This window comes from Neophocaena asiaeorientalis, unplaced genomic scaffold (genome assembly GCF_003031525.2).
Source record: "Neophocaena asiaeorientalis asiaeorientalis breed wild unplaced genomic scaffold, Neophocaena_asiaeorientalis_V1.1 scaffold294, whole genome shotgun sequence".
NCBI lineage: Eukaryota > Metazoa > Chordata > Mammalia > Artiodactyla > Phocoenidae > Neophocaena > Neophocaena asiaeorientalis.
Window position 1 is genome coordinate 3,427,692 of NW_020173945.1, and position 19,689 is coordinate 3,447,380.

Consider the following 19,689-nt stretch of genomic DNA (forward strand, 5'->3'; position numbering starts at 1 on the left):
ATGACAGCGTCTCTGAGAACCACGCTGGCTGGTCTGCGCGGCTGGTCCCCGGGGACTGTAGGCATCTTTTTATGAGAAAATTTTATATGTCTCGTTGACTAAGCTCAGTGAATACTCTCCAGTGTTGAATATTCCCTGCACAGTACGTTTAAAGGATGGAAACCATTATGAGGGAAGGATTCGGAATAAACTCTGCTCTTGCATCTAAAGATGATGGAGCTCTCTGGAGCCCCCCTCCCCCCTCTGCTTCCCCGCACTGGGCACCCCTCATTTGCTAAAGTGTGAGGGGTGAGAAGCACCCATCGGCCCAGAGAAGCCTGCCTGCCCCCCAGGGCGGCACTGCTGGGCTGTGTCCTCAGCACCTCTGAGCAGCCGTGTACCCATCAGGGGCTGAGCGAATGATTCTGTCTGCTCTTCTAAGAGGCACTGGGGATGCAGAGCCTGTGATGGGTGGGGGGCTCTGGGCGGCCCCCGGCACCACCGCAGATGGTGGCTGTGCCCTCGGAGATGCCCTCCCCGCTGCCCGAGGTGAGGGCGTGTGGCCCTCACAGTCAGGCTGACCCTCTGTCTCCTCTTTCCCGCACCCCTTCCTGCTCAGAAAAAGCGCGTCCTCCCCGTTCACGGCTTGGACTTCGAGGCAGACTCTGACGACTCCACTCCGTCCTGCGGGCACCCCTCAAGCCTGTCCTTGGTCTCTGTGGCCGCGGACAACCCGCAGGTCAGTGGGCTCTCTTTTCTGCCCCCGGCCATCCCAGGATAACCTGGGCGACAGGTTTTCAGGCCCCGGGTGGGGGGACAGCATTCTGGGAAACAGTCTGATGGCCATGGGGGCATCACAGGCAGGGGGACAGCTGGGGTGGGGGGCACAGAAACGTCACACCCTCTGGTCCCTGGAGAGACGGGGTCGGCTTCTCGGAGAAGTGGGGCGCGGGGCAAATGAGTCAGGGCCCTGGGGCGTTCGGGGCGGGTGCCTGTCCCCGGGTGAAGGCAGAACCCCCGAGACTCAAGAGCGAGGGTAGAGGAGCCGCATCGCCCTGGAGTCGGACAGGGCCCGGCATGTGCCTGCACCCACTGCGGCTCATTAGTGGGGTCCTCTGCTTCATTGCCCAAACTAAGATAGTCTTGTGGGTGGAACAGGCTGCTGTTAATACTTACACCAGGACACATGGCATCCACGGGGGCCGCCCAGGAGAACCGGCCATGTAGTCACTGCTCCTTAGCTGTGTGCCCTTGGCCTGGGGACCCTGCGTGAGGCTCCATCCTCTTGCCTCACCTGGACAAGGGGTGATCCTCTCAGCCTCACGGGATCCCTTTCCAAAGGCACTAGAGGCTGAGCCCGGCACACACAGGACCATCGCACACAGCACGGGCAGCTGGGGCATGAGCCCCAGAGCGACGACCCCCTCAGCTGGAGCCCTGACATCTCAGTGCCCGGGCTCAAAAGACACCAGCCCAGAGCTGGGGCTAGGCTCGGGCTTCCGGGGCTGATCTGCAGACGCCTGCGGGCGGGGGCACAACAGAGCAGGGAGCTGGGAGCCAGCACCCAGAAGGTCTTTGGGCCACGGGTCCTGCTCCAGCCGCAAGTCCGGAGCCCTTTGAAATGAAAGGGAATTGAGTCTCAGGGGGCAGAGAGGATGGGTGTCCAGTGTTCGGTTGGTCGGATGATGCCTGGAAACCCTCAAGACTTGGACTGGAGAGACCCACTTTCCAAGGAGCTGCCCTTACCTAGTAAAACCTGCCAACAGGCCCCATGTGCTCAGGCCCTCACAGATGAGCCCTGCACAGAGGAGATCACCTCCCAGGAGCCCGTGGTCCTGGATGAGGCTGATGCCAGGGCCTCTGGGCGCCACCCCTGTCCAGAAGGGCAGATGGCCAGCCTCTCGCCTGCCGGACCAGACGCCCTTGCTGAGCTCTGCCTGCCGGGAGAGTCTTGCATGACAGCCCCGGGGACCACTGCAACACCTGGTAGGTGCCCTTGACAAGCGTCTTCCGCGCGGGCTCTGTGTGGAGGAGATCTGTGCCAGCCCCCTGACTGGTTTACCGTGCGCAGCCCCTTCTTCACTGTGATTGCTCAGCATGTGCAGACCTGGCACACGCCATCAACCCCTGCTCCCCTGGGCTGGGCACTTCCCTGGTAACACTCAGAAGTACCAACATTGACGCCTGCCCTGGCCACACAGCTCATTGCCGCCTCGGATGGGGGGACATCGAGCAGGACTGGGGTAGGGACGTGCAGGTGTCCCTGAGATGATAGGATCACTGGTCACCCGGCCCGACCACCTTAACCACAGGACAGGGCAGCTCCAAACCTGGGGCGCCACCTCCCTTCCAGCTATGACTCGGGAGGTCCCTAAGTGCTGAGACCCTAGTTTAAATCCTCAGTTTAATTTTGTTGTCAGACGGTCGGCTTCATAATGAAATCCCGAATCACTGTCTGTTCCTGTGCCCTGGGGGAGTGTGCACTGGGGTCCGGGGTTCAGGTACCCTAGTGATGAAGGAGCAGATGAGACCACAGAAGTAGCACGGGCTGCTTCCCACCGACCTGCTCTCCCATGCCAGGAAGTGGGCCGGCTTTCCATTTTCCCTTTTCATTATATTATAGGGATCCTGGAGGCGTCTGGGGGCAGTGGGAGGGGAGTTTTACTTCCCCATAAACAATGAATAAATGAATCTACATCGACCAAGTCACAGGATGAAGACTCGGACACACGCATTTCCTCCCAGGATCCCTAATCAACACCGGCACGTGGATGGGGTGGCAGCGGGGAGAGGGAGAAGCTGAGACAGACAGTATCGAGCTGGGAAATGCGCCTGGGAGACAGGCAGCTCTGAGTTTCAAGCCCAGCTCCTTCGACCAACTCGCCACCCGATTTCATTGATTCTAAGACACATTTGTCACCTCGTCTCAAATTGGGAGCGTCTTACAGCGAGTGTGGTAGAAGAGAGTCTTTTGGAGACAGATTGGCAGTGTTGTCTCTCATTAGTGCATCAGACAAGCTACAGGTCTGCGGTCATTGACAAGGTCGCCAGGTCATTAGCGCACATCTCCCAGGCTGAAACCACAGTGTCCACGGGGCCGGAGTCTCAGCTGGAGCTCAGGGCCTTGCCCCCAGGTCGTTCAGGGTGCTGGCAGGGCCATGTGGCCGGCTGCACGTCAAGCACAGAAACAGCTTATGCAGCTGATTCCTGGGACCCTGGCTCTGTGGGGCGCCCCACAGGAGGGTCAAGCCCTCCCCGTCCCGGCACGGCTGGATGTGGTGCCCTCCAGGCCAACCTGGAGCTCTGGGGGTACTTTCTGGTGAGAACATGGGGCTCTTCCACCAACGGAGCCCAGGAATAAGCGTCTCAGGCCACACCATAGGTGACCTGTGCCCACGAGAGTCTGCGAATCACTAGTCTGGCAGGAAAAGCAGTCCCCAGTGACCAATGTGGAAAGGCTTCCCAAAGTCACCTCCACTCGTGGAGACTTCCCGGGACGCGTGTCTGCCACACCCGAGGCGCGTGGAACTCCGTGTGATGTAATTATATTACATTTGCTTTGCCCACCTGGAGCCCCCCGGTGAGTGCCGGCTGGGGCAGGGGCTTCTGCTCCTGAAATTCCGTGTGTGGGACCATGGACTCTGTTCCATTCTTACTTTGATTTAGGGATCTCAGCCCCATAATATCAATGGAATAGAACCGTGTCTCCGTTTTCTTCGATTTCTGATTTCTCTTCATTGGAGAAAATGCCCATTGGCTTTCGGCTTTTCACTCCAAATAATCCAAACCCACTCTTCCTCCGAAGGAGCAAATGTCCTCTGGAATGAGCGGCTCCCATCCCACTATCTGGCCGACGTGGACACCTCAGATGAAGAAAGCATCTGGGCTCAGCGGGTGGCCTCTCACCATCCCAGACGGAGAAGCCAGACCTTGTCTGAGAAGCAGGTAAGGTGGCCAGAAAGAACGCATTCTAGTTGCTTCTTTGGGTGGCACCTTATTACCTTAACATCAGTTCATTGCTGAGAAATGAAAAGTACTTCAAAACTATAAAACTGCACAAGCCTGCCCAACAGAGATGTGCGATGTCAAAAGCCCTGGGACGAGGGGTGTGGTCCAGCGCTGCAGCCACGGGCTACAGACTGCTCTCCAGGGCCTTGGGGATAACAAGTAGGGCTGTCAGCGGGCCGGGCCTTTGCTGAGCCCTCTGCTTCCATCCGCACCCGCTTCCCCCTCTGATCTGCCCGGGGCTCACCCTTCCCGGGCTCAGACGTTGGGGGGGGCCCTTCCTCAGTCTAAGCTGACCTAGAACAGGTTAGGGGCCCTTCCAGCCTCAGTCCCTTCACAGCTGTGCTCCGGAAGTGAATGATCTGCGAAGAGGAGCGCCTGACTTGCAGAAGGTGCCTTTTTTTTTTTGCTACGCGGGCCTCTCACTGCTGTGGCCTCTCCCGTTGCGGAGCACAGGCTGCGGACGCGCAGGCTCAGCGGCCATGGCTCACGGGCCCGGCCGCTTCGAAGCATGTGGGATCTTCCTGGACCGGGGCACGAACCCCCGTCCCCTGCATCAGCAGGCGGACTCTCAACCACTGCGCCACCAGGGAAGGCCAAGAAGGTGCCTTTCTTCGCATGACTTTCTGGTGAATCAGTGTCAGGTGTTTTGTTATTTGTTTTGGGAGGTTTTTTTGTTGTTCTAAAATTGATCTAAAATGTCAACAGGGCAGAAGCATGGAGTTTTTAAACTCTGCGTCTCCCTCTGCAGAGTCAGTGCCCGCAGGCCCAGCTGGCTCTCTTTCCTATAATATCACCTGGCAGCATCACCCGACCCCGGGGCTGGACGTACCTCCTGCTCCCACCTCCATCTCTGAGAGAAGCCACTGACCCTTTGCCCTGAGCACAGCAGGGCACGAAAGGCCCTCAGGAGGCCTGCAGTGAAGACCCCGCTCTCTGTCATTCAACCCAGGGGCTCACTCTTCTTTTATGGAACAACAGGGGAAATGCTGATGCAAGGAAGTGTCCTTTGATTCAGACCAGGGAGTGACTGGCTTGGCCCCTGGGAAGGCTGTGGGATGATGGTGGAGGGCCAGTGCGGCCAGGAAGGAGACCTCCCCAGGGCAGAGACAGAGACCTCCCTGGGTGGCAGAACCACCACTGGCAGAGAAGTTCCCAGTGTCCAGGCCAGAAGACAATGGGATAAAGACTAGAATTAAATTGTCCATTTTCAGCAAGTTTTTAACTTAGCAGCTTTAGTGACGTTCAGTAAAACACATATCCCGGTATTTAGTCCTACTGACACCAGTCATCCTTTATGCCTCCTTGAAAATTACTCTCTGTTTCATGCTTGTATCTCGTCTCTGGAATTCTTCTTCATTTCTTTCTCTTGACTTTACTTTCACTGACTTCACCTGCATCTTTATGAAAAGGGAATCAGGCAGTGTAAAGAGCGGCCTCCAGAGGGCAGTAGCGTCCCTGTTCATCAGGGCAGACCCAGGGCCGACTCTTACAGGACTCACAGACATGCCGTGGGGATCCGGGAGTTCTTGAGAATAATGTACTATTGGGGTCAGTCTGAATGGTCCTCCCCTGACACAAGTCTGGCCTGTCTTCGCATCTGTACTCGTGGTCAGGACTTTCTGGGTGAGGGATAGTCAGCAAAGACTTTCTATAAATAATCACTCATGCTGAGAGAGAGGCCAAAGAGAGCACAGTGTGTGGTACCAGGACGGATGCTTCCAAGGGGCTGAGATCAAGGAGGTGCAGGAAACGGAGCCCTGGCACGCACCCTGCCCCAAGTGGTGGGTAGTGAGCCCCTGGTGCCCCAAGAGCGCAGGCTAAAGACACTGACTCAGTTTCCCCACGAAAGCCTCACCAGTGCCAAACTACGGTCGCTCATTTTCCTCCTCTGTCTGTACTGCATTCCTAAATTGTAAATCTGTGTTTTGCTGCAAACGAGTTGGAAACACCGGAAGTTCATTCCAAAGTTGCCGTCCGTGTGTCCAGATAGCATGTAATTTACCTGGACGGAGCTCACACGGGACAGAGCGGCTCCCGCTTTGGGCCGAAGGGAGGGGCACAAGCAGCTTTGGGCCCCTGAGCACCTGAGAGACAGGTGTTCCCTGGGGGGCGTCTACAGGGGGCCAACGGCTCTTGATCCCAGATGGAAAACCAGGACGCGTCCAGGCTGTCCTGGCGGCACGCGGACAGGCTCTCTTGCTCAGAGAAAACCACCAGCCCGCAGCTCACCTCCCGTTCCGAGGGCTGTGGTCTCTCCACGGCTCTGTGCTGCCCCCAGCTCGTGTCCCTCCTCCGTCAGGACGAGAACTTTCCGAGTTCTCGTCGTGGGATGCTTTCCTTTCTCTTTCGCTCTGGAGGTGATACTTCACTGTGCCGGTGCCGGTGCTGGACCCTGGTTGGGTCAGCTCTTATTCTCCTGCCGTGGGTTCATGCCCACCACGCTCCCCGGGGACACACGACTATCTGCTGAGCACCCCCCTCCCAGGTATTGATCGCTGCCTCTCAGGTGCCATGAGTGTGCCCACAGCTGGTCTCAGTTACCAGCAGCCACTCGAGGCTGGGGCCACTCCCGCCGAAACCCTCGTGTTGAAGCTTCTCAGCTTGTGTTCTTCTCTGGGCAGATTTGCCCACTCAGAGCCCTCGGTGCTGTGAAGATCAAACTAATTACCTGCGGAACAATGCAAAAGCGTCTTACCAGCCTGCTGGAGCCATCTCCCTCCTTTAAAACAAGGTGGACCACAGAGGAGATAATGGCAGGCCAGATGCATCTGCTGGGCTTGGAAGAAAACAGTAGAATTGATTTTCTCATTTCCCGGCCTGGGAGTTAATAGACTCCGGTGACTCAAGAGCTGGTGACTCAAGGTCTGAGCCAGTCGCACTTTCAGGTCATCACCTGGCAGGCCTCCTGGCCCACGGTGACCCGGGGCTCTTGACTTTTAGTTTGAGCAGCCTGGCATAATCAATTCACACCTTCCTGTGCGCCTCAGGTTCAGCAGTGACAATGGCTGCGCCACGGCAGTGACGCTGAATGTGTCACCTGTCCTGCTTTATTCATCCTCCCAACGCCCCCCGCCCCCGCTTCTGATACCGCTCCGAGCTTCTGCTTGGCGTTCCAGGACCCCGGCTGTCAGAAAATGGGCCTCACAGTTACCTTCCCAGGGCACATGACGAATGGTGGCCTGACCTTTCCTTCCACTGCTTGGGAATTTGGTGCTCCCGAGGTGGTAGGTGCCAGCATCCTGCTGGCCGGAGTGGCTCTGTCCTCCAGCCACTGAATCCCTCCCTCTGCTGCATATCTCTGAGCGGAACAAGTACATGTCAGCCGCCTGCTGACCGCCTGCTGACCCGCTGAAGCCCTTTTGTTAAGGGAGGTTGAGGCACCAACACGGGCTTTGCAAGGAAGACTCTCGATTGGGAGCTTATGCATGGGGCTCAGAGCTGAACGGGTTTCCACTGTACAGCTGAGGGTGGGGGGCGTCTGCCCCGTCCAGGCCCCTGCCGTCCGCCGTGCTCGGAGCCTGGGCATCTGTGGGCCCAGCCAAAGGTGCAGAACTCAGAGGGACGCAGGTGTGCAGCCTTTGGTGCGGATGTAACGAGAGAGGGGCTGGGAAGTCAGAGCAGCGAAGACCCGGGGACCTCACTTGGTCTTGCAGTATCCGGGGGTCCAGGCCGTCGGAGCGGGCAGGGGTCTCCTGCCCACCCTGTATGTGAGGGTGTACCCAGCGCATTGGGGACACCTTCTGGGGAGTGAATGGAACAGAACCCTTGGTCTAATACGATTGCATGTGCACATGTGCGTCTGAGAGACAGACAGACAGCCGGGTAGCTGTGGGCGTAGGGGCGGCGATGCTCAGGCCCTGCCCCGAGTCTGCCTGCGCCACACCCCCCGTTCAGCACCCGGCCCCCTCCCTGCAGCGCCCGCGGGCTCTGGAGATCAGCTCCGGCGGCAGCTGGGGTGGGCAGTGGGAGCCACGCAACCCCAGGGCCACAGCCACCTTCACCCACGGAGGTGCCCTCTGACACCCTCTGTGGGCCGGCAGGGCCAGGCTGGCCCAGAGACAGAGTTTCAGTCCCCGTGTTTTAGCTGAGGAAACAGGCCCAGGCTCTCAGGAGAGGAACTCCAGAGCCCGTGGCCGGCAGGGAGCACAGTCAGAAGTGCCCCCGCGCAGGTCTGGGAGAGGCCCTCTGCCCCTCAGGCTGCTTTCAGGACAGGCCCTCTCACCTGAGTCTGTGGCAGGTGTCCCCCACGCAGGCCCGGTAGCCCGCAGGACCCCAGGGCTCACCCCCAGCTGCCCAGACCCTGGGCTGCCTCCACCCCATCCTGGAGGCTGACCCAGATCCCCCTCTGGGCCTCGCTCTCCCCCACCAGCATCACCAGGGCAACCCGTGCCCCTCTTTGCCAGGGGCTGAAGGGTTCCCAGGACATAGGGCTTTCGGGGTTCAAACTTGGATGCCTTGGTCACCCCAGCTGTATCCTGTCGTACTGGCCAGCTGCCATCACGTGTATATGTGTTTGCGTGCATACATGCATACATGTGTGTTGAACATGCGTGCGTGTGTGTGTCTGTATGTGTGGGGGTTTTATTTACCAAGTAGAAACAGCGCCCCCTTCTGACAGCAGTTCATAAATCTCCACCCCACACCCTCATCAGCTCCTGCCTGGGGTGGCCTCAGGTTCCCATTTCTCAAGGGGATTCTGAAGTTTCTCAACCTCATTTACTCTGAAAGATTTATTCCCATCAGACCCAATAGAATCTACCCTCCGAACGTCACAGGGGTTCTCTTCACCCGTTGTGGCCTCTGAGGAGATTTGCTTTTTGAGCATCTTCAGGAAATTGGGAGCCTGTAGAAAGGCGTCCCAGTAGACGTGCCGCTTCCCCGTCAGCTCACTCCAGCCCTTGGCACTCGTCTGCGAGGCTGTTGGTTCCATTCACAGAGAAAATTAAGTGATAGCCAGCACTGCCCTCTGCTTGCCAGGAGCACCGGGGGCCGAGGGGCCGGAAGGCGGCCCGACAGGCACTGTGGGTGCGAGTAACGTCGTGGTGCGGAAGCCCCTCTCCCAGCAGCAGCGTCAGCGGGTGACTCACTCCCCGAAGGAAGGGACGGGGAGGGAGATCTCAGAGTCCCGGAAGGCGGTCCTGGGGGGACCCTCACCTCACACTCTGATGTCTGCTTTGTGGGCCGAAGGAGAGGCAGCCAGTGAGTTAATGAGCGACCGGCCTCCCTGCTTACGTCCCCCCAACCCCCGACCCCCAGGGAGCCCTCTGCCTGGCAAACTGAGAACAGGCTGTGGAAACGGGAAGCCAGTTAAGAGGCTGGTGGATCGTCCAGGCAGGACAAGGTGGCGGCTGAACCAGGCAGGGCAGCAGAGGTGAGGGGAGGTGGACCCTGGGTACCTGTTGAAGGCAGAGCCAGCGGGGATGGATTCAGGACGAGAGAAAGAGAGGGGTCAGATGACGCCAGGAGTTTTGGCCTGAGCAAGCTCTGTGGGATGGAATTGCCCTGAACATTTTTTTTTGGCTGCGCTGGGTCTTCGTTGCTGCGTGCGGGCTTTCGCTAGTTGCGGCGAGCGGGGGCTACTCTTCGTTGCAGTGTGCCGTCTTCTCATCGCTGTGGCTTCTCTTGTTGGGAGCACGGGCTCTAGGCACACGGGCTTCAGTAGCTGTGGTGCACGGGCTCTAGAGCACAGGCTCAGTAGTTGGGGCGCACGGACTCAGTGGCTCCACGGTATGTGAGATCTTCCCGGACCAGGGATCAAACCCGTGTCCCCTGCATTGGCAGGTGGATTCTTAACCACTTTGCTACCAGGGAAGTCCCTGCCCTTAACTTTTAAATCTCATTACCCCCTCGCAAGTCATTTTGGCTGTAAAGGGCTGTTGGGATAATTTGGCCATTTTTCTGTTTTTTTCACATGACTCTGGTCACTTCTTAAAACCGACACACTAAATCCCTTCACATGAAGCTCGTGTCCACAGGCAGACGAAACACATAGCTGCTCAGTGAACCGCTGGCCGGAGTGCAGGGAAGGGTAGCAGCCAGAGATTACTGCAGTCTAGGCCCTGGTATGATGCTTACTGAGTGAGGCCGGGCAAAGGAGGGGCTCAGCATCCTTTCCCCACCTGTAGAATTAGGGTAAGAGCTGGAATCCATGAGGGACTCCCACCCCCTTCTAGAGACTTAGAAAATTATGACCAAAGAATACAACCCTGGGGCTTCCCTGGTGGTGCAGTGGTTGAGAGTCCACCTGCCGATGCAGGGGACACGGGTTCGTGTCCTGGTCCGGGAAGATCCCACGTGCCGCGGAGCAGCTGGGCCCATGAGCCATGGCTGCTGGGCCTGTGCTCCGCAACAGGAGAGGCCACAGCAGTGAGAGGCCTGCGTAATGAAAAAAAAAAAAAAAAAGGAATACAACCCTGAAAAATAATTTCAAGAAACAGAGGCCTAGCTAAACTCTAGAGAAGAGATTTCCAGAAATGAGCAGTGTTTAGCTCTGAGTTTCTCACCAGCCAAGGCAGATAAATAGATATTCTGGGTTGTATGAATCTCATCCAAGTCCACCCTGGGTGGCAAACTTCCCTGGCCTTAGATTCAGGAAGGGGTGAGTGGTAAAGGGTGCTACTCACTGTGTCATGGAAAACATAACTGAGAGGTTCACACAACTTTGCAGTTTTCCAAGAGTCACAAATACACTGTAGACACTTCTCAGTCAGCTCCAGACCAGCGTCTGGGAGTATGATTCCTTTGCAAAGCCGACGGGAGGCTCGTGGGTGAGACTGTGGACACAAAGCCTGGTACACAGAGACATAGCATGGACAGTGGACATGAATGCTGTAGCGTTTATGCAAGTTCAGGACCCACCCCCGAGCCCGCGGGAGATGCTGAGGCCACACGGCCATCGTGTACTTCAGTCTTATCACGGGGGGACCGAGAAAAACCCCGAGAACAGACTTGTCAGCACCCCGTAGCCTCAAGTGGCAGATGCAGCAGTCCGGGTTGAGGTCTTGGTTTGGCGCCATAAGGATGCTTAAACCCTAGGAAGTGGCTTGGGGACCCAGTTTGGGAACAGAGAGAAGAAAAATGGTGCGTCTCAGGTGGCCTGGGTGCTGTTAGGATCGCCAGGAACATCCCACCCTTCGGGGCCTGGTTCTGGAGGACAGGCGGCGCGGGCCCCTTGGCCGAGCTCGTGTGGGGCGTAGATGAGACCGCAGCTCCGGCCAAGCCCCCAGGGTGCTGGGGGCAGGTGCTTTCCAGAGCCCTGCTTCTGCTTTCAGCGCTTCCACGTGACTGACCGGCTGAGATCAGCCACTCGTCCGTCTCAGCGTCCAGTTGGCAGCAAGCCCACAGGTGCCGACATGGAAGAGGCGGCCCTAAAGAGAAGACTGGAGGCCTTGATCAGCCGCACCGGTGACCAGCGGGCCTCATCCGAGGAGGAGGGCAAGGACGGAGGGGCGGAGCAGGGCAGCAGCGCCCCCATCGAGGACCCCCCCGGGGCCGCCCCGGAGGTGAGGCTGCCTGAGCGACCTCAGCAGCACACACTCGGAGGCGGGGCCGGGGATCAACAGCTTGTGCCTAAGCCAGCAGCCTGGCCCCAGCTGCACACGGCGCCCCACCGCGGGCTGCCCGGCTGTCCAGGCAGCTCCTGGCGTAGCGAAAGGGGCACCTTCAGGATGGGACGTGCGTTGGGGCAAGCCCTGCGGTCTCTCCTGCTGGTGGTCATGTGCGGCGCTTCCCTCTTCTAGGTGTGCACGGCTGCAGGCCAAACGCCCAGCCGGGAGAAGGGGGCCCGGGGCCCCCAGGACCCCACGCAGCCCAGCAGGACCACAGACGAGGAGCTGTCGCAGCTGGAGGACAGAGTGGCCGCCACGGCCTCTCAGGTGCAGCGGACAGAGAGCGAGGTAGCTCCGGCGGCCCCGGGAGCAGGCAGCTCCCCCAGATAGATAGTGGGGGCCCTGGAGGCCTGGCAAGGGTGGTCAGCCCCCCGAAGGGCTCACACGTAGGGAGCCCACGTTGTCGGCTCCAGGACAGGCTCCTGGGGCTTTCCGTGGAATCACTCTCCACGCCACGCCCTGCACCCCACCCCTGCCCATTTCCCTTTTAGGTTGGCAAGAGACAGGTGGCGTTTTCAGCCACGGAAGGAAGATGCTGACACTTAGCCCTCCCTGCCCCATGAGGAGGGCTTCTCCAGAAGCAGACTTAGATTTTAGGACAGCCCCGGGGCTCAGGACAAGACTCTGACCGAGGGTCATCCTGTAAACTTGGGTCCCGGGCTTGAGTTAGGGTAGGAGGTGTGTTAGTGGTATGCAAAGGTCAAAGGACAGAGCCAGGGTCTCCCAGAGACAGTCAAGGTGATTGGGCTGTGCTCTGCCCTCCCCCTGCTGACCCCAGAGGAGAGGAGGTCTGCCCGTCCGAGTGCAGGGGACCCAGCACCCACTGTCCATTCATTCCAGCTTCTTTTCTCTTCAGCAAGTGCCCTTCTGTCCCCGAGGAAGAAGGGGCGCATCCCCAAGCCGTGCACCTTAGGGGGCGCAAGTGAGCCTGAGAACTTTGCATTCATTTATTCCTTCCTATGGAGCCAACAGTTCTCAGTCGGGATCCCAAGTACGGCGGGCACTGTGTAGACACAAAAGATGCAGCTATGAGCACCTCAGACCAAGCCCCTGCGTTCTGGAGCTTGTGCTTCTAGTGGGAGGAGACAGAGAACAAGTCGACGGGACTGAGGAGAGGGTAGCCCCAGGGAGCGCTCGGATGGGGCTGCCTCGAAGGGTGGTCAGGAAGGGATAATACAAGAAGGCAGCCCGGGCGAAGGCCCCGAGGCAGTGTCGAATTTGGCGTGTTCGGGGATCCGCAGTGGAGCCCTGCGCCAGAGCCCAGGGAATGAGAAGGGGAGTGTCTGGGAGGAGAGCAGATTCCAGAGAGCCCCAAGGACCGTGAGAAGGGTTTGGGGCTGTGGGAAGGATCTGGACGGACCTGAAGGGGGCCCGGTTCCTGTTCCCAGAAGCTTCTGCCTTCAGCTCTCCCCCCGTCACTACCCCTCCCTCAATCCCTCATGGATGAGCCCCTCCCCCGCTTGGGGGTGACCCTCGCGATGACCATGGAAGACGGATGGAAATGGGGCGCCCAGGAAGTGGCCCTGGGCGGGTCACCCATCTTAGGGGAAGCATGATGAAACCAGTGAATCGGGGGCAGCAGCTCCTCCTGTCCTGTGACGTTGAAAGGACATCCAAGTGACATCTGTCTGCCTGTCTGTCTGTGGTTCCCTCAGGTTTCAGATATCGAGTACAGGATTGCAGCCTTGCAGGCTGCAGGGCTCACTGTGAGGACCTCGGCAAAGCCCCGGAAGAAATCCAGCCTCCCGGTGAGTGGAGGGGCCGCAGGGCCCTGGGGGTCGTGCCTGGAGCCCTGGCCAGGAGCACAGGGCAGCCCAGGGCCTGGCAGCGAGAGCCCCCGGGGCAGCCGCCACCCTCCTCCTTAATCTGCCAGCCTCGTGTTCCTGCAATCAGTGACCTGTGGGCTGCGCTGGGATTCCTTTTCGTTTGCTAGTGTTGTTTCTAACGGAAAAGAGTGCTATATGGGGGGACCGTCAGCTCCTGCATCAGAATTGGAAACACAGCCACGTGGTACGCGCACACACACACACACACACACTTTAAAGTCCAAAGGAAGCAAGCTGGACAGCACCTCGTGTTGGTGGCCTTCATAAAAGCGCTGTTGCACGGCGGGTGTGACAGTAGCAGGATGGGGACCTGCCCACGACAGAGACCTGAGACCAACATCCTTCCCCCCGATTCAAGTCGGGAGTCTCCAGACAGATCACAGTATGAGGAAATCTGGCAGAAGGATGATAAATGCTCTTAGGGGAGTCCCAGATGCGGCTGCCGGGATGCCCAATCAAATCTGAATTTCAGATTCACAGCAAGTCATCTTCTAGTATAAGTATACCCCGTGCAATATCTGGGACATACTTTTACTAAAAAAATTTAATCATTGTTTATCTGAAGTTCAAAGCCAACTGGGCGTTCTGTACTCTAATTTGCTAAACCCAGCAGCCCTGGGCGCAGAGCCCTGGAGTGGTGTGTGCTCTGTGGGTGTTGCCGTGCCGTCCCGGCCTTCCAGACCGAGGACTAAAGAGAACACCATCCATGTGTCCTGCCCGCCCGCCCTGTGGCAGGAGGTCAGACGAGCAGTCATAAGCACAGGCTCCTTCCCTGTTCTCCAGATATTTCTTCCCCAGCTTGTTGGGAAGTTGGGCCAGAGTCCTAAGGATCTGAGTGCAGACCCTTCGGGTGAGGTCAAGGTATGTGTTACTACATCCAAGCTCGAGAGGCTGGAAGCGGGTAAACGGTTGGCCCGACTTTTCCAGAAGCGTGACAAGTACGGAGGGGGCGGGGGGTGGGGGGGGTGGAGCTGAAACACTGGGACTTTAGAAACCTGGCAAGTCTCACAGGCTGGTCTCCCCATAGGGTGTCTGTCGGGGAAAATCCAGGAAAGCCCAGCCAGGGGAGTGGGAGGGTGGGACAGAGGGCAGAGGGGAAGGAGACGGGCAGACCCCAGGCAGGGGAACTGGCTGAGAGGAACACAGAGCCCTGGAGACAGTGCACATCACAGGGGCCGGGTGCTGGGCATGTACTGCCCCCCACGCCCCCCTGTCCTGGGTGACGAACATTCACAGACACAGCAGGCTCCAGGGCCCGGGGACGGGCCTCCCCTGGGAGCCGCGGGTCCCGGCCGTGGGAGCGAAGCACGGGAGCCGGTGTGCGCGAAACGGCACAAGGATGGACGCGGGGTATGGGCGGGACGCACAGAGCAGGCCGTCTGCTCCGGGTCCTGCCTGCTGCCTGATACGCCCCTTGTGAGCTGTAATGAGCACCTAGTCATTTGTGCTTCTCGTGACAACAGCAGTGGGTAGCTCTTCATAGTTAAAAACGGTATTTTTTTTCCATCTGTCCATTTGATGTTCAAAAAACCTGGTAAGCAGGTGTGGATATCGCCCCTGTTGCACCAATGTGGAGCCTGAGGGTTGGGGAGGTAGACATACTGGATTGAGACCACACAGACCAACGACAGGTGGTCTCAGTCCGGCCTCCCAGCCCCACCCTGACCCTCTTCTCGGGGCTGTGGTCTTCCCTGACCTGTCCCGGGAAGCCCAGCCTGAACGTGTCTGCAGCCAGCCTCCTGGTACAGCCCACAAAACCAGCCAAGCTGAATCGCAGGGAGTCAGGCGTTGGCAGGACTTCCAGGGAGTCAGGCCGTTTTGCTCTCAGCTTCCCCCCTGAAGAGGCAAAACAGCGAATGAATTAGCCCAGAGCAGAGAGATGAGCAACAGGAAAGGGGCAGGGAAAGAAAGGTGGGGGGCCCAGCCACCATGGGGCGCTGAGAATGTATTAGGTACAGTTAATCTTCCAATATCCTGTACAGGGGCTGCTGGCCCACTTTCCAGATGAGGAGACAGTTCGGAGAGAAGATGTAAATCGTCCTTGTCACGGTGGTGAGGGGTAGCGATAGGATTTGAACCCGTCTGTGGGGCTGGAACTTGGGCTTTTCCGCTGTACCCACCCAAGGCTGCAGTTCTCCAAAAGCTAAGCAGCTCTTTCATATTCCGGCATTTGCCGCGTAATGTATTGATAGCATGCATTTTAATATTGTTAAAAGTTCACATTTTGCCCAGGAACAGAAGAGAGTTGCCCTGATTCATCCGAATCTGCAGGAATGATGAGAAATCCAAACCTAGCTCCCCGGTGTTCCTAACAATTACAGCAAGGTACTGACGCCCAGAGACGGCTTCTTTCTTCCAGGTGGTGGCTGCACCCTATCTTGTGAGGAGAAAGCTCAGTGATTACCCCAGAAGTCAAGGTAAGAGTCACCTGCTTCCCTCGTCCCCCAGGCCTGGGAGGCGAGCTCAGGGGCATGAAAATGGCCAGTCGGGGCCCCATATTTCTACGTAACCCGTGGGACCCGGCATGTCATGCCACTGATGCCCGAAGGACACTCCAGTGCCCTCGGGCCACCCTCAGGGACCGTTGCAGTGACGTGGTGTCTGGATACCTGGAATTTGCTGCCTGAAGCACATAAGGGTGTTGATGGTGGTGGCAGCGGTGATTTCCTTGTCCTGCGATGTAAATCGTCCTAATAATGGTGCAAAGCTCCCCACCTTCTAGAGCACAGCACGTCATTAGCCCGCCTTGATGTCTTGGCGGTGACGAGGACATCAGCTTCGTCCTGGATGGCGCATTTGCTTTTATGCTCCTTTTAAAATTTCTTAGGAAGCAAAGACACTTGTTTGGGGTAAGTTTGTGATTAATAAGCACCCCCCTCCTGTTTTCCTCAAAGACAAAGATGATGACTCCTTCGATCGGAAATCCGTGTCCCGCGGATCCCTGACACAGAGAAACCCCAGTGGCAAGAAGGGAACCGCCAACCACAGCATTGCGGTAAGTTTTCGCTTTTCACTGAGGTGGCTTTAAAATTCTCTCAGATTGACATGTTGATATTAAGTTTTCAAAGTAAAGAATTGGGGTACACTAACAGGAATAGTAATATCAGCAAAAGGTCTGAAGGAAAATCAGAAACATTTCTTAAAGGTACACAGTGTACCAGTGATGGGGTCGCCCAGCCCTGGGGGGCTCTGGACTTGGGGACGGGGACAGCGCATGAGGCAGTGAGGACTCCCCACACAGCCCCACCTGCCCACCCAGTGCTGTAAAGGTCATTCAGCTGAACCACCTGTGCAGGTGCCGGGGTCAAGGCTGTCCCCTGACTTCCGTGGGAGAGGGCTCTGCGGAAAGAACATGAGGTGCCTCCCAAAGCCCAGGGGACATCAGGCTGGACCAGCGGGGTCATGGCCTTGATGCCTACAGAAGTGCACCTTGCAGACCCTTCTCTGGCACCACGGTCCTTGGTGTTTCCAGCCACACGAGAGCCTGGTGAAAGCACCAGCTTTTCTGATGGGCGTGTCAGCTGCCTGGAGTGCCCACGGCACTTCACAGACACAGGGCTGCAACGGCGAGAGACAGCTGACCTCTAGGGACCCCAGAGTCATGCCCACGTCCCAGGGGTGGGCATGAGGTCTCAGTGGCCAACGTCAGGGTGCAAACACCCCAATCCCCACAGCTGTCCACACTGCGACCACCCAGCAGTCATTCTGACTTCATGCCGGTTACGAGAGTCTGAGTCGACGGCTTCGCTATCCAGGAAGACGGAGCGACCGCTCTGTTCTTTCCACAAACTCCATTTTTAATCTGGATTTCAAAGTATCTCACAGTACTCATTGCTGATGACTGTGGGCGAGCCTTGTGTCGGCAGACGGGGAGATGGGGCACACGTGTCCGAGACAGCCAGCGTTAGGCCGCCCCAGACGACAGGAAAGGACAGAGGGCAGAGGCTCCCTGCCAGGCCCCACCTGAGCCCGGAAGAGGCTGCCTGGACCATGGCCAGAGCGTGGCCATCCCCAGGGGCTGATGGCGGGCGATAAGAAATCACCAGCGGGGCCTTGAAAGTCTACGTGCTTTCAAATTAGAACGCACCTTCCGTGCTTCAGAGCTCTAGATTGTCACATACTTTCCGTCCTTACAGCCGGTGAGGGCCGGTGTCATTGACCCATAGCTGGGGAAACAGGCAGAAAGAGATTGAGTAAGAACAACCTGGCAGGGGGTTGACTGATGCCTCCTGACCAGCAAGCCCACGTGCACATCTGTGTGCTCTCCCGTGTGTGTGTGTCTGTGTATGTGCCGTGTGTGTCTTTATGTATGCACAGTCATATAGCTAAGTGCATGTCTACGTGTGTGCACACCTGTGTGTTTACACGTTCCTCTGTGCTCGCCCGTGTATTTCTGTGCCCACGCCTGCGTGAGTGTGTGTGTGCTCTCGCCCGTGTATCTGTGTGCGTACCCACCTGTGCGTGCTGACGTGTCCATGTGTGTTCACAGAAGCCCGTGATGACCCACCAGCCCTTAAACGGGAGGTTCGTCTGAACGGGACAGAGCAGGAGTGGCGCCGGTCCTTTCCCTCCACCTCGGCCTCCGTGTCCCTCCACCTGCCCCGCGTTTTCCAGTGCACGCAGCCCAGTGGAGGAACGAGAAGAAACCCCATCCGTGAGCTGACAGCGGTTCTCAGCCCGTCAGCTCTTCACCCACGTTCTTTGATGACCTCCAAGGCCGCCCCTGCCCACCTGCTCTGATCCGTGAGAAACATCTAAGCTGACGCGTCTTTCCTTTAGGGTTTAAGCTTTCTGAAGGACACAAAGAAGCTCTTGTTCAATGATCTTCTACCCCTTTCACTGATGGCTTTCTTATGCTGCTATCATGACCAGAATGGAAAAGGGGTGACTCAGTGACCACACCAGCCATCTGTACACTCCTGACTGTGTCTGTCGGAGCCAGGGCAGGTGTGTGGGTGCGACTGGACGTCAGGACAAGTCACTGAGCTCATGTCCATCTGAATAAGAGGGAGGGATAGAGCCCCGCATCTCCTCACACAAACACACCTAGTCTGCAAGTTCCCAGCCTGTGCTTCACAGGCTGGGAGAAGGGACACCGTGGTCGAGGACAGAGCATGCCAGCGGCAGCAAGTGAGCAGTTGCTCAAAGCCCGGGTGCAGGTGCAGACCGCCTGCCGGGAGGCACTGGCGGAGTCCGGACGGGCGGGGCCCAGCCTGGCACTGCCACTCGCTGTGGTGGAATCCAGGAGGCCACTTGCCGTCGGTCCACAGAGGATCTCCAAGTCCTGCTCAGCCTCGGACAGTCTGGGTGTCTGTGTGGCTCATCCAGCTTGAAGGGGAGCCCGCTGGGACCCCCTCCACAGCTGCCTTGAGCACAGTAACCCTGTCTCCCCTCGCTGAGCACGGCTGTGTGCTTCAGAGGGACCGGTTTAATGAGTCCTCAGAACAGCGCATTTTGCAGAGGAGGGAACAGAGCCCCGAGTGTGAGGCAGCCTCCCCTGTGATCCTCTGATACGTTCCAGAGGGACTGGGTCAGCTTTAAGTTTGCTCTCTCAAGTGGTTTGGTGTCTGTGTTCTGTGGTAACTGAAAGAAGAGGTGAATAAATGATGCCCAAGAGCCTTTGATACGAAGGCTGACTGTGGACACAGCCCCACCCGTGGTTTACAGATTCTGCATCGCGAGCTCCATTCGCGTTTCCACTGAGCCTGTGGCATCACGGTCACCGCAGAGACTGCCTCATCGACGGGCGGGCCCGTGGCAGCTCCAGCGCGCTTTCCAGAATCAGCGTCTGAGTTGATCTGAATGACCAGCTTCAGGCTGTGCTGGGATTTGCAGAAAAGATGGCTCCGAAACGCCCTCTCAGAATGAAAGCTGCTTGAAATAGTCAGCTCCTAATCCAACGCCGAAAATGATTAAAGGATTCCAGTAAGCCAAAGAGGATCAATCCTTGTTTCCGTACACCCCTCCTTATTCACAGAGTAAACTAAAGTCAGTGTGAGTTCCTAGCGTCAAGGAAGAAGCAGTCCCGGCTGGCCTGCAGCACAGCCCTGGGTGTGATGCAACAGGCATGTGAGGCCTTGTGCCCCAGAACCTTAGTGGCCACTTAGCTCCGTTGCTAACTTGAGTTCAGAGAGCTTCCAACCTGGAAGCACGTTTGTCCCTCCTTCAGAAGGCCTCTCGCTGGGGTCTCCGATTAGGGTCAGGGCTACACTCACTCTTTCATTCTCTCGGCAGCACTGCAGAGGCCCCAGACGGTGTGCATGGCCCAG

The 19,689-nt window shown here is 57.8% G+C and overlaps 1 protein-coding gene across 4 annotated transcripts in view; it reads left to right on the top strand.

Annotated features, from left to right (window-relative positions):
* MLPH (melanophilin) overlaps positions 1-19,355 on the top strand; it is a 43,859-nt gene extending 24,504 nt beyond the window's left edge. For 2 of the 4 annotated variants that reach the window (XM_024752797.1, XM_024752800.1), the window contains 9 exons: positions 599-718; positions 1,746-1,965; positions 3,785-3,924; positions 11,259-11,489; positions 11,727-11,882; positions 13,250-13,342; positions 15,780-15,837; positions 16,315-16,415; positions 17,910-19,355. In XM_024752797.1, coding sequence (XP_024608565.1) covers positions 599-718; positions 1,746-1,965; positions 3,785-3,924; positions 11,259-11,489; positions 11,727-11,882; positions 13,250-13,342; positions 15,780-15,837; positions 16,315-16,415; positions 17,910-17,954 — 1,164 coding nt within the window. In that variant the 3' untranslated portion in view covers positions 17,955-19,355. The remainder of the gene's footprint in view (positions 1-598; positions 719-1,745; positions 1,966-3,784; positions 3,925-11,258; positions 11,490-11,726; positions 11,883-13,249; positions 13,343-15,779; positions 15,838-16,314; positions 16,416-17,909) is intronic. The other 2 variants (XM_024752799.1, XM_024752801.1) reach the window with 1 other exon arrangement.
* Positions 19,356-19,689: the final 334 nt, after the last annotated feature.